The following is a 13,364-nucleotide window of genomic DNA, read 5'->3' as shown; positions in this document are numbered from 1 at the left end:
ATCTCACTATAAGCAGGACGCACAGGTACACTGCAGCCTGAATCCCTTCCAGGGGAGAATTCTCCCAGGTAAGAAATGCCCTAACAAGCAATGTCAAGAGAATGTGCAGTCCTAAGAACATCCAGTCTTCAATATGGAAAACACATCCCCATCGGGATGCTTACAAACAATCACTATTTGGGGAAAGATACCCTACTTTCCAAAGATGAAAAACAATGTGTCTCAATGAATCCGAAATTAATGTGAATGAGAAATATCACTGTGGCAAAAACTAAAGCAACTGTTTTTGGTACTACTAAGAGAAAAGGTACCCCTCAAATTCTTCCTCCAAAGAGTAAAAAGGCCTCCCACATTTGCAATCTCCAAACCAAAGGACTGCATGGTTTTTGTCTTCATAACCTTCTCTCAGCCACAACCTTCTCTTCTGTTGGGATTACCCACCAGCACCCTGTGTGGCTGGGTGGATGTGGGCAGGTGATTTTTCAAAATTTGTTTGATTACACAAATACATTCATACATACAACTCAGCAGTGGCCACAGGACTGGAAAAGGTCAGTTTTCATTCCAATCCCTAAGAAAGGCAATGCCAAAGAATGCTCAAACTACCACACAATTGCACTAATCTCACACACTAGCAAAGTAATGTTCAAAATTCTCCAAGTCAGGCTTCAACAATACGTGAACTGTGAACTTCCAGATGTTCAAGCTGGTTTTAAAAAAGGCAGAGGAACCAGAGATCAAATTGCCAACATCTGCTGGATCATAGAAAAGCAGGAGAATTCCAGGAAAACATCTATTTCTGTTTTATTAACTATGTGAAAGCCTTTGACTGTGTGGATCACAATAAACTGTGGAAAATTCTTCAAGAGATGGGGAATACCAGACTACTTGACCTGCCTTTTGAGAAATCTGTATGCAGGTCAGGAAGCAACAGTTAGAACTGGACATGGAACAACAGACTGGTTCCAAATAGGAAAAGGAGTACGTCAAGGCTGTATATTGTCACCCTGCTTATTTAACTTATATGCAGAGTACATCGTGAGAAATGCTGGGCTGGAGGAAGCACAAGCTGGAATCAAGACTGCTGGGAGAAATACCAATAACCTCAGATATGCAGATGACACCACCCTTATGGCAGAAAGTGAAGAAGAACTAAAGAGCATCTTGATCAAAGTGAAAGAGGAGAGTGAGAAAGTTTGCTTAAAGCTCAACATTCAGAAAGCTAAGATCATGGCATCTGGTCCTGTCACTTCATGGCAAATAGATGGAGAAACAGTGGAAACAGCGGCAGACTTTATTTTTTTGGGCTCCAAAATCACTGCAGATGGTGACTGCAGCCATGAAATAAAAAGATGCTTACTCCTTGGAAAAAAAGTTATGACCAACCTAGACAGCATATTAAAAAGCAGAGACATTACTTTGCCAACAAAGGTCCATCTAGTCAAGGCTATGGTTTTTCCAGTAGTCATGTATGGATGTTAGAGTTGGACTATAAAGAAAGCTGAGCGCCAAAGAATTGATGCTTTTGAACTGTGGTGTTGGAGAAGACTCTTGAGAGTCCCTTGGACTGCAAGGGGATCCAACCAATCCATTTAAAGGAAATCAGTCCTGAATATTCATTGGAAGGACTGATGTTGAAGCTGAAACTCCAATACGTTGGCCACCTGATGTGAAGAGCTGACTCATTTGAAAAGATCCTGATGCTGGGAAAGATTGAAGGCAGGAGAAGGGGATGACAGAGGATGAGATGGTTGGATGGCATCACTGACTCATGGACATGAGTTTGAGTAAACTCCAGGAGTTGATGATGGACAGGGAGGCCTGGCGTGCTGCAGTCCATGGGGTCGCAAAGAGTCAGACACGACTGAGCAATTGAACTGAACTGAACTCATTAAAAGATTCATACCACTTCATGGTAAATTTTAGTTTACTAATAAAAGATCTACCCTCATAAGTACATGACAAAGTTATTCTCCCTTGTCTCCGTTGTACTTCTAAGAGGTAACCATTGATAGCAGTTTGGTGGTCCTTGAAACCACTTTCTTTCGGATTTACACACATACCATTCAAATGGAAATGAACTTGTTATGTATGGAATCATATTGTATATACATTGTTACTCTATAAAGGCCTTGGAAAATAGCCTTGCCCTATACATTGATTCAGCCCCATCATTTATTTCATGCTATAGCGTTCCTTAGTTTAGTCACCCCTGCCCCGGAAAGCAGCTTTGTTAATTTACCATTTCCAATGACTTCCCATTTCCTCACCCCCTGGCCAATGTGGGATATTTAGAATTATGTAAATTTTTACCAGTGTAATAGGCAAAAAGTATTATCTCTTTCTTTTATTTGCTTCACTTCAAGGAAATTTATTTTGAATATAGGCCTTGTTTGTTTTCCTTTCATCTGTGACCTGCCTATTCATCATTTCTGTCCTTTCTCTACTGGATTGTCTATTTTTCTTTATTAGTTTGTAGGACTATTTAATGCTTTCTAGATATTAGTGTATTGCAGTATTTTCTCCCAATTGTATCTATTTATGGTATGTTTTATTAAGAAACACTTAAAACTTTCAAGTAGCTAAATTTATTTTTCTTCATAGTTTCTTTTAAAAAAAATTTTGGCTGCACTGCACAGAATATGGTACCCTCCCCACAGACACAATTACAAACTTTTCTGTGGAGAAACCCAACCAATACCCTTAAGTCACTTGCACAAACTGTCAGGATGTGCCCCTAGGAGGGAAACAGAAAAATCATACTTCCAGTGGTATTTCTGAGAAAAGTGTATAATTTGAACCTAATCATGCGAGGAACCCACCCCTCCCCCCAAAACCTCCCAATAAAACCCGAATTGAAAAATAGGTTTCAAAATAGATGGTCTGTACTTTTCAAAAAAAAAAAAAAAAAAAATGGTACTGTCACAAACACAAAGTCTTGGGAAGTGTTGCAGATTAAAGGACATCAAGAAGACATGATAACTGAAGACAATGCAAGACCCTAGTTTTTTTTCTCTTTTGAGTTATGAAGAACATTATTGGAATAAATGACCAAATCTAAATAAGACTAGAAAACAGTATTATATCAATTTCTTGATTTTGATAACTACATATATAGTTATGCAATGTTCTTGTCTTTAGAAAATACTATAGAATGTAGGGGCAAAGGGGCACACGTACTTGTAACTTATTCTCAAGTAGTTCAGCAGAAAAGGAAAACGATATATATTACACTTGTTTTATCCTTTTCTTTCTCTCTCCATCTCTCTCTCTGTCCTCCCTCTCTCCGTTGAGAAAGAAAAGGTTAAAACAAATGTAAAAATGACAACATCTGGGGAATCTGGTTGAGGATTTATGAGAATTTCTTGTATTATTCTTGCATCATTTCTAAGCATGAAATTATGTCTCTTAAAAAAAGATATACTGTACATTCATGTTCAAATTCTTTTATGGATCTACACTTTCATTTATTTTAGCTAATAATATAGGAGCTGAATAATATGAGTTGTATTAACATTTTAGATGAATTTTTAATTTTGTATGTGCCAATTTTTCTCCCAAAATAGCTGTATCATTTTACATATTCTACAGCAGTAGGTGGAAGTAGGTATGGAAGTTTGTTTTTCTATATCTTTTAAACATTTGTTTTCTAGTATTTCAAATCACTTTAATTTTCATTTCTTTGTTAGCTAATGATAAGCAATTTTTGATGTGGTCATTGGCCATTTATTTATATTTTCTTGTGAAGAATCTATTCAAAATTTTGCCAATTATTAAAATGTATTTGATAGTTATTTTTAAAAAAGAAAGAAGAGATATCATGTCAAAAGAAACAAAAACAACCCAATAACCCAGTGGCTTAGAGGTAAAGAATCCGCCTGCAATGCAGGAGATGTAAGAGATAAGGGTTTGATCACTGAGTCAGGAATACACCCTGGAGGAGGGCACAGCAACCCACTTCAGTAATCCTGCCTGGAGAATCCCATGGACAGAGGAGCTTGGCGGGCTGCAGTCCACAGGTCACAAAGAGTCGAACACCGAGTGAAGCGACTTAGCATGCATGCTTGCAACACAGAATCAGGCAATAGTTTAAAAAGTAAACATGCTGACTTTGCTCTTCTAGATAAATTACTTTGCTACTAATTATTTTAAGAGTCTAAAAGAGTTAAACAAAGTACTGGTGTAAAACTACCTTGGAGAAATGCTGAAATTACCTGAGGTATTCTTTCTAGTCTGCCTGCCAGTGCAGGAGACCGGGGTTTGATCCCTGGGTGGGGAAGATCCCCTGGAGAAGAGAATGACTACCCACTCCAGTATTCTTGCCTGGGAAATCCCATGGACAGAGAAGCCTGGCCAGTCACGGTCCATGGGGTTGCACTGATCAACTAACACTTCCAGTTTTCATGCTTTCCAGGACTCTGATTAAAACAACCAGATTTCAAACAATTTTGAATTTGTTCAAACAGGGCAGGGAAAAAAAAAAAAAACCTCTATTTTCAGCTAAAATCTTAACTGCAAAATATAATTACTCCAAGCTAAGACACCAGACACAAAAGAGTTTGTATTGGAAATTCTCTGGCAGTCCTGTGGTTAGAATTCCATGTTCTCACTACTGAGGGCTTGGGTTCAATCCCTGGTCAGGGAACTAAGATTCCCACAAGTGGCATGCACCTGCCCAACTTTATATTGAATGGTTCTAGATGAAGTTTTAAAACAGGCAAAACTAATCATCTATGGTCAAAATCATCACTTTTTTTTCCCCCTGAGGGACAGGTAGGTAGTATGATTGATTGGGCAAGGAAGGGCACAAGAAATTTAATAGAAATCCCATATTGGAACTTCTCTGGTGGTCCAGAGGCTAACATGCCATGCTCCCAATGCAGGTTCAATCGTTGGCCAGATAACTAGATCCTACATGCTGCAACTAAGACCGGTACAGCCAAATAAATAAATAATATATATTTTTTAAAAATCCACATTTTGATCCCTACTTACTTCACATCATATGCAAAAATAAATTCCAAATGAACTCAAAATAAAACGATAAATACTACTCCACAATGCAGACTTTTTAAAAAGCAATTTTAAAGCAAAGGACAGTCTTTCAATATACGAGAAAAAATCTAGGAGCCTGGACAGCTCCTAAAATAGGAGCCTAGATAGCTCAGTAGGTAGAATATCAGACTTTTAATCTGAGGGTCCAGGGTTCAAGTTCCTGTTCAGGCGTGCTGTCCTCTATTTTGGGGCTTCCCGGATAGCTCAGTTGGTAAAGAATTGACCTGCAATGCAGGAGACCCCAGTTCAACTCCTGGGTCAGGAAGATTCACTGGAAAAGGGATAGGCTACACACTCCAGTATTCTTGGGCTTCCCTTATGGCTCAACTGGTAAAGAATCACCTGCAGTGAGGGAGACCTGGGTTTGATCCCTGGGTTGGGAAGATGCCCTGGAGAAGGGAAAGGCTACCCACTCCAGTATTCTGGCCTAGAGAATTCCATGGACTGTATGGAGTCGCAAAGAGTCAGACACGACTGAGCAACTTTCATAAAATCTAGAACCCACATAGGTTGATTGTATTGCCTGTATTAAAGATAAAAATTTTAAAGACCAAAACACCACAAAGTAGTTGAGTCAAATAACAAACTGGGAAAAAACAATTGTGACATTTTATAGAGAGAAAGCACTATCAAAAGTCAGTAAGACTAACAACCCAGCAGAAAAATGGGCAGCAGGCATGAAAAAGCAATTCAGAAGATACAGGCAGTCAGTTATCAGAAACTGTTTAACCTGTGAAGAAATATAAATAAAAACTTTAGCTGTGGAGAAATTCATACAATGAGATACTTCTATATACAGGCAACATTTTTAAAAAGACATAACATTCAGCATTAAGTGAGAATTTAAAGAAACAGGCACCCTCTGCAATTCCCTGATGTTGCTAGTTATTAACCAGTACAGCCTGTTGAACTATTTGTTAAGAACTATTTTTAAAATAAAATGCACATATTTTTTGACCCAAGAATTCTACTTCTCTAGTTAACAAAATCATATTCCTTCAGCAGAGTTAATTCTGGTTCACGGCCATGCTGAAAACTGGAACAAATAGTCTAGTAGTAAGACTGAGGAGCTCAACTGTGGTACAGTCATACGAAGAATGATTATTCACTGTTAAAAAAAATGAGGTTTTTATTTTCAGCACTATTGAAAATGCCCTTTACAGGCTAAGTAAAAAAAGTACAGAACACTGTGTGCAGTAGGAACAATTTTTTAAGGAAAGACAAAGGTACACAGGTGTGTGAACATCCTTCTGTATTTGTTTTTAGGTGACTTTAGACACACGGAAGTCTGGGAAAATATGCCCATAATCTGAATAATGGATTGCCTCCTTTATTTAATGCCTGTGTTCCTAAAAACTTTTAACACAAGGATTTCTTTTTCTGTTCAAGAGAAAAAGAAAGCAAAAAAGGAGCTCCACAGGCTCTATTTCTCCCCTGCCCCATAATAGTCTATCTCTGTTGATATTTTTCCCCTTAATGTATTTATTTTTAATTGAAGGATAATTACAATATTGCGTTCTCTATTGATTTTTTAAGTACTCTGCTTTGGAAAAAACATTGACTTGGGCAAAATGAAAAATGCATGATGAACTGTGGACCACACAGTGACTTCATTTCAAAGTGAGGTCACTGACTGCTCTTCTACCAGAGCTAATACACCACACAGCCTGGTCGACACTGGTGCCTGCCTCTCAGACATTTCACACCCAGTCTTCACCGCTGGCCAGGTGAAGGTATTTTATTTTGTTTTGGGGCCTGAGCAACAAAACCTCCAATTACCAAGAGAACTCTCAGGATAGCCCAAATGACCAGTTTTAGCTGATTCTTTCCTAAAACAGTAGTTGGATGTCACTGAATTCAATTAGGAAGTAATTCATGAGCAAATACTAAGTAGGAAAACAAGGAAGACGCAGCTTCTGTCCTCAACAACCTGAAATTCAAGCCGGAGCAGTGCAGAGGACCTAAGGAGAGAAGACTTGCTACTGGTGAGATCAGAAGTTGTCTCGTGATGAACTAGGACTCGAATCCAGACAGATGGGGAAGAGGAGTGGATGGAGTAAACCACAGGTTTGGGACCTAATTGCAGGTGGATGTAATAGAGGAACGTGGGGGGGGGGGGGGGGGGAGCGTGAAGGGACCATCTGGGGCAATGGTGAGGGTCTTTAATGCCATGTGGAACCTGGTTTTTATGCGGTAGACAGTTTTTGAAAGCAGCATCTGTAAAAGTGATGACTCTGTTTTTGCCCAGGTGGTATTTAAAAGGGAAGTTATTTTCCACAAGTCAGAGCAATAGGAGACTCAAGTAATCCTAAACACTCTCTACCTCAAGAAGGTTAAGACTCTGGATAAGCAACAGCTGCCGAGAAACCTACAGAAGAAAATAAGTAAAGGTGTCAGTACCTCTTCTGTGCCAAGACTTCCCAAATCCCATGGAAACAAAAATACAATGGAGAGATCTTGAAAAAAAAAAATGCACACCTTCATTCAAGGTCCATCAAAGATTCACAGGGCAGTCCACAGGCACATTAGCAGAGGAAGCCAGTTTGAAAGAAGTTCCTAACATCACCCTCCATACCTTTGCTGGATCTCTTTGATGTCTTCTTATTTCCTTCAGAGGTAATTTCAATTTCATCAGGATTACCTCCCTCATCTTCAATTGCCTAAAGGGAAGGCAAAAGAAAAGTTCACCCAAAAAGGCAGCACGCAGACTTGACTTTCACAGAAGCTTCAGGGGCTGATCTGGAAAGGGCCTCTCCCCACTCATTCAGCCCTTCTTTCTGTTGCAGCAAGGGCCCCAGAGGTAGACTGATTCTACCGTACCTTGGCTGCCTGGTCTTAGGCAGGCTTACTTAATTGTTCCGAGTTTGTTTTTCACTCTGGCATGAGGGACTAATTAAAGTTCTTACCCTGGAAAGCTGTCAGGAGAATTCCTATTAGCCAAGAAAAGCAAGCACTCATCGAACAGTCAGCTTATTTTTAGAATTATCACCACAATCTGATTGACCCTATTCCTGGGCCAAATTACCTATGACATTACTCAACACTGTACTGTTCAACTCTCTCCCTGATCCCTTTTCAACACCTGCACTAGCACCATCTGGACAGAATAAGGACGTGGCATGGGATGGGACACAGACTACTTCATCCCTCACTCATCTCTCTGACGGATTCCTAAGGTCTAGTTCTCAACCACCAGGGAACCTGCTTCATTGAACAGAGAATTATAAGGATCTCTTGACAAGTCCTGCCTGTCATCCCAAGAGCCTGTCCTTCACTTGACTAGCTCCCACTTATGCTCAGCACTGTGTAGGCCACCAAGGAGGCACTCAGAGGAGGGGAAAAAAAAAAACCCACAAAACAATCAATCAAAAGAACACGGACCAAGCCTGTCAATGCTGATATCCTCAGACACCAGGCTTCACAATCAGGTTTTTGAAAACCCTTTCTCTACTGCATAGTCCTGGGAGCCCACGTTCTGTTTAAATCCATTTCAAATGTGGTTCTATTTGTAAATAGTTTCAGAAGTCTCAAAGATTCTCAGGAGTATTCTAGCTTGGTAAAGTCTAAGTTCAGAATGAGGTTTGGGGGCTCCACATCTAACCTGTACCAAGAAAAAGAAAATCTCTCCCTTCTCTCTGAAGCTAGAGCCAGAAAGATTTGAAGTTATGTCCTGGCCTGAGTGAGTGAAGTTGCTCAGTCGTGTCCAACTCTTTGCAACCCTGTGGACTGTAGCCTACCAGGCTCCTCCATCCGTGGGATTTTCCAGGTAAGGGTACTGGAGTGTGTTGTCATTTCCTTCTGCAGGAGGAGGGCTCAAACAAAAAGTCCCTACCCTCTTTCTGGAGACAAAAGATTCTGGACCACCAGCAGAAGAATACAACAACTACCCCAGACAGGTGGACCAGTCCGCTCCTCACGTCATCTCGTCCAGGTGTAGTGTTTACAGGGTTGTCTCTGGGGGGACGATAGGCTGTGAGTCATCCTTACAGGCCTTGCCAAATTACACTTTGTGTGTTGTCACCTCCACCTTCCCCTCTTTTGTTCTTCCTAAAAGAATAAATTAACAAACAAACCAAAGAAGGGACAAAACAATAGGTGACAGAAGTAGAAGAGAAGAACTCCAGTACTTCCAGACTTGCTCGGGTAAGGTGGCAGATGGGTATATACGCCAATGGTGTTTGTGTATTTTGAGCACATCCCTAAGAAACTGAAGAGGAGAGTAAGAAGGAACAGATTTTTCCCCTCAGAGATGCTGGTGGAAGATCACAGCAGCTTCAACCAACAGCCTCACAGGAAGGTTCAATGCCACCCTATCAACATCAAAGGCTTGTGGACTATCTGGGAATAATGGCTAAAGCCTCCCACCCCCACCAATTTCCCTTTACTGACAGGAAGCCCTAAGGCTAGTAACACCATGGATCACAGGTCCCTGGGTACCAACTCTCCTCTCCTTGCATCTTCATGTAAACACTTCTGTGGGTGAACTGCCTGCCCTGTCTGCTTAGAGGGAGTTAGTGTCTATAGTGAAAGACACACACACTCAAGTTACAAAGGCACTACTGACTCAGAGCAAGTAACTCACCACTCTCCAGCCTGTTTCCTTATCTGGATAATAGGAAATAATCCCCACTTCCTCTAAACAGCAATTAATAAACAAAAACCGATCCTCTGTTGTTTGGGAGGCAGGAGAGGGTGGAATGAGTCACAGACTGCACTGCTTGGGGGGGGGTGGGGGGCGGAGGATAGGTGACAAGGCTTAGTTAGAGATCACAGAGAAGTCCAAAGACAGTGAAAGAAGCCACCAGAATCACACAGAACAGGGAAAGTAGAAAAGCACACTTAACTCTCTGCTTTTGGAACGCATCCCTCAGAACCCCCCAAGGCAGGGATCAGGAACACCCAGATTGCAAATACCACACAGTGCGCACAGAGAGAAAAGTTCATTGTGACAGCAATTGCACTTTGAATGTTTATATGCTACAGGTAGCATGCCAAGCATATTTTGGGCCATCTTCCTTAACTCTTAACGACTAAGAATTAATATTTTCCTCTTTTGGTCACAAGGAGAAACAGACCCAGAGAGGGTTAAAATGTCTTTCACGCTCAAGATCGGGTCAAGAGACTGGCAGAGCCCTTAGGTTCTGAAGTCTAACTGTAAGTTTCATTTCCGGTCTTTATTACAACCATCACTTTTCCTGCCAGGCTGAGTCCCCGAGCCATTCCCCCTCAATCCCGCTCCCAATACCTTCTTGATAAGGTTACTTCGTAAACTACCCCCCTATTCTAGACTTCTAGGCCCTAACGGATCAAGCAGCATCTCTCTCCCCAGAGGAGGCCCCCGCAACCAGCACACGATCAGAAAATCGCCCGGCCTGGGTTCAAATCTCGACCTCCCCTCCCCAGCCGAGTCCCCTTACTCGGGAGGAGCGAGGATTTCAGGTTCCGCGTCCACTCTCGGGATGGATACGACCCGAGGGATGAAAGCAGCCGAGGGAAGCCCTAAAAAGCAGGGGCTGATGCGAATAACACAAGCTCTCGGCCGATGTCACCCGCCACCTCAAACTTCCCCCGTTCGCGTCGAGATTTTCTTGTTCTTGCCTTGATGCAGCGCTGGGCTTTGAACTTGGGCCCGCCGGGGATCGGCGATGCCGCTCGGGCCTGAGAGAAGCGGGAAGAGGTCCTGGGCAGGCCGCAAACGGGACCGGGGGGGCGGGACCCGAGGCCAGGAGGCCCCTTGTCGCGGCCGCTAGGGTTCCCCGGCCCACCTCCTACCCACCCCCCGGGTCCCAGCTCTACCTTTCTAAGTCGCTCCATCAGAGCGCTCTTGTTGCCGCTCGAGTCCAGGTTCCGTTTCTTCAGCTCCGCCCGCAGATCGATCACCCTAAGGTCGGTGAGGCGCCGCGTCCCGATCTCCGACGAGGCGGAGCTCAGAACCGCTGCGCCCACCGCACCAGAATCGCCTAAGCCGGACAGAGACTCCGCCATTCTAGGGGCCCTGGCTCTGCCGATCACTTCGCACAGAACTGGGCCGGATTTACCACAGCTCCCAGGACGAACTTGCGCCGCCTGTGAGGGAACCGTTCCGACTGCTTCGGCGCTACTGTCTTCTGCGCAGGCGTACCCGGCGGGGGTTCAACGCCCGGTGCCGCTTCTGCTCCTGCGTAGTGAGAGCCCTGTGAGTGAAGTACAGGGCGCTTTACGTCTCGCCGGCCTCCCGCCGCGAACTGCCGAGACGCATGCGTATAGCAGTTATAGCGCCTGCGCGCTGTTGCCGAGGGCCTGCGGTTGGTCGACGCGCGAGCGACCGACTGCGGCTAAGAATGCCTATTCGGGAGGCGCGCGTGCGCAGCCGGAAAAGGGGGCGGGAGGAAGCGAGTGCGTTTTCCTCTCTGGCGGCGCCATTTTGTGCTCAGAGCCGCTACAGCCGCCGGCGGTGTGGGAAATAGTTGGCGGGGACAGCACACCCGGGATGGCGGAGACTCTGGCAGGGTCCAGCGACTCGGGTTCTGGCACGGCCGCTGTCGTCTCGGGCGTCTCAGAGGTCGGGACGCGGCGACTCAGCGACCTGAGGGTGATCGACCTGCGGGCGGAGCTGAAGAAGCGGAACCTGGACACGGGCGGCAACAAGAGCGTCCTGATGGAGCGGCTCAAGAAGGTGAGGCGACCCGGGGCCCTGGGGTGCCGCCAGAGACCAAGTAACGCCCCCCTGCGGGCCTGTCACTGCGACTCCCTAGTGCGAGGCGCCCCCGGCCTGCATCTCTCGTTGTAAACTCCGGTCCGAACTGTCAGGAACCACGGGGTCGGCTGTGTGACCTTGGCCCGACACCGCCCCTCTCTGCGCCTTGTTGCCTGCTTCCATTCAGTCATCTCAGTATTCTGAAAGCCCGTCTTAGTCGTAAGGTAGCCCCTGGACTTTTCCCAGGATTGTGTGACCTTGGACAGGTGCTGTCCCCTCTCAGCGCCTCAGTTTCCTCCCCTACGGAGCGGATGATTGAAGAACCTTTGCCATTGCCCGGGAAGGGGAGATGTGCCCGTTTTTGCCCCCAGGACGTTTGCGTTCACCGTGCCCTGCACCTGGCGGCTTCTCTCCCAGGTCTCCATCTGGCTGGTGCTTTGTTGTCATTTTGGGGTCTGTCTTGAGATGTCGTCTCTGCGCCCCCCCCCCACCCCAAGTGAAGACTTGCTCCGAGTCCATGACTTCCTGTATCGCACCATTCATTGTCCCACTTCGCAGCCTTGAACACAAAATTGGGTATGGCGGGTGGTCATCTCTCATGGAATCAGGCTCTTGAGAGTAGGAACCTGGTGAATTCACCGGGGAGTCCGCAGGCACGGGTAAGAACACACTGTCGCCTTGAACCACCAGCCTCCCCCACTACCCAGGATGTTCTGTGTTCTTCCCTGCCCTGGGTCAAAGGTGTACTGTTGAGCAGTGCTCAGCCCTTTGCCCACTGCCAGACCAAGTGTAGCCTGTTTGTTACATTGTTGACTTAAAGTTGAGACAGTGTGGAGGTTAGGGACCATTTTGGAGCTCCATCATCCCTGACTGTGGAGCCCCAGCCTCTTTTGGGTGAAGGGCCCAGAGAGAACCAAGCAGTACTGGGTTCACCTACTGCTTGGGGACCTGGCAGCCCATGTGGCAAAAACAGAGTTGCTTCTTGCAGGGAAGAGTTGCCTTTGTTGCTGGGAAATTGTTACAGAGGAAGAGCAGTGTGTGCCCCACAGCTCTTAACAGTGTTGTCAACTTTGCCTCTTCCTAACAGGCGGTTAAGGAAGAAGGGCAGGATCCTGATGAAATTGGTATTGCCTTGGAAGCCACAAGCAAGAAGACAAAGAGATGCGTGAAAGGTATCCACTTTAACTTATTGCTGCTTGGGGTGTCTACAGCAAGAGAGCTTATATAGCAAACTTTTTTTACCATTCTTCTAGCCCTTCAAGTCAGGAGAGCTCCTTTAGCTCTCACTGTCCTCCATCTAACAGCTTGCTTTTCTACCACCTAATGTGTCACTCTGTCAGGGTGCTGGGGAGGATTTGTAGGTGCCAAGTAAAATTAAAATACTGGTGGCTCGTCGGTAAAGAACCCACCTGCCCATGCAGGAGATGTGGGTTCGACCCCTGACTCAGGAAGATCCTTTGGAGGAGGGAAATGGCAACCCACTCCAGTATTCTTGTCTGGAAAATCCCATGGACAGAGGAGCCTGGCAGGCTGCATTCTATGAGATCTCAAGAGTCGAACTTGACTTCGTGACTGAGCAACAGTTAAAAACATTACAGCTTTTGTTTCTAGGATTAAAAAAGAACTAGTGTAA

General features: G+C 44.8%; 2 protein-coding genes and 1 non-coding gene across 6 annotated transcripts in view; 2 read left to right on the top strand and 1 right to left on the bottom strand.

Annotated features, from left to right (window-relative positions):
• Positions 1-11,162, bottom strand: part of SAFB (scaffold attachment factor B) — a 60,339-nt gene extending 49,177 nt beyond the window's left edge. For 3 of the 4 annotated variants that reach the window (XM_043466292.1, XM_043466296.1, XM_043466295.1), the window contains exons 1-2: positions 10,852-11,162; positions 7,631-7,715 (exon numbers count right to left, since the gene is read on the bottom strand). In XM_043466292.1, coding sequence (XP_043322227.1) covers positions 7,631-7,715; positions 10,852-11,040 — 274 coding nt within the window. In that variant the 5' untranslated portion in view covers positions 11,041-11,162. The remainder of the gene's footprint in view (positions 1-7,630; positions 7,716-10,851) is intronic. The other variant, XM_043466294.1, reaches the window with a different exon arrangement.
• Positions 5,154-5,226, top strand: TRNAK-UUU. Its single transcript has one exon. It is a non-coding gene; the product is annotated as a tRNA-Lys (tRNA).
• A 266-nt stretch (positions 11,163-11,428) lies between the features above and the next one.
• Positions 11,429-13,364, top strand: part of SAFB2 (scaffold attachment factor B2) — a 29,781-nt gene continuing 27,845 nt past the window's right edge. The window contains exons 1-2 of the mRNA XM_043466301.1: positions 11,429-11,710; positions 12,819-12,903. Coding sequence (XP_043322236.1) covers positions 11,525-11,710; positions 12,819-12,903 — 271 coding nt within the window. The 5' untranslated portion in view covers positions 11,429-11,524. The remainder of the gene's footprint in view (positions 11,711-12,818; positions 12,904-13,364) is intronic.

The sequence above is a fragment of the Cervus canadensis genome, chromosome 4 (assembly GCF_019320065.1).
Source record: "Cervus canadensis isolate Bull #8, Minnesota chromosome 4, ASM1932006v1, whole genome shotgun sequence".
In the NCBI taxonomy this organism is placed as follows: Eukaryota; Metazoa; Chordata; class Mammalia; order Artiodactyla; family Cervidae; genus Cervus; species Cervus canadensis.
Note: the sequence above shows the minus strand (reverse complement) of the source record. Positions and strands in the feature narration are given on the sequence as shown.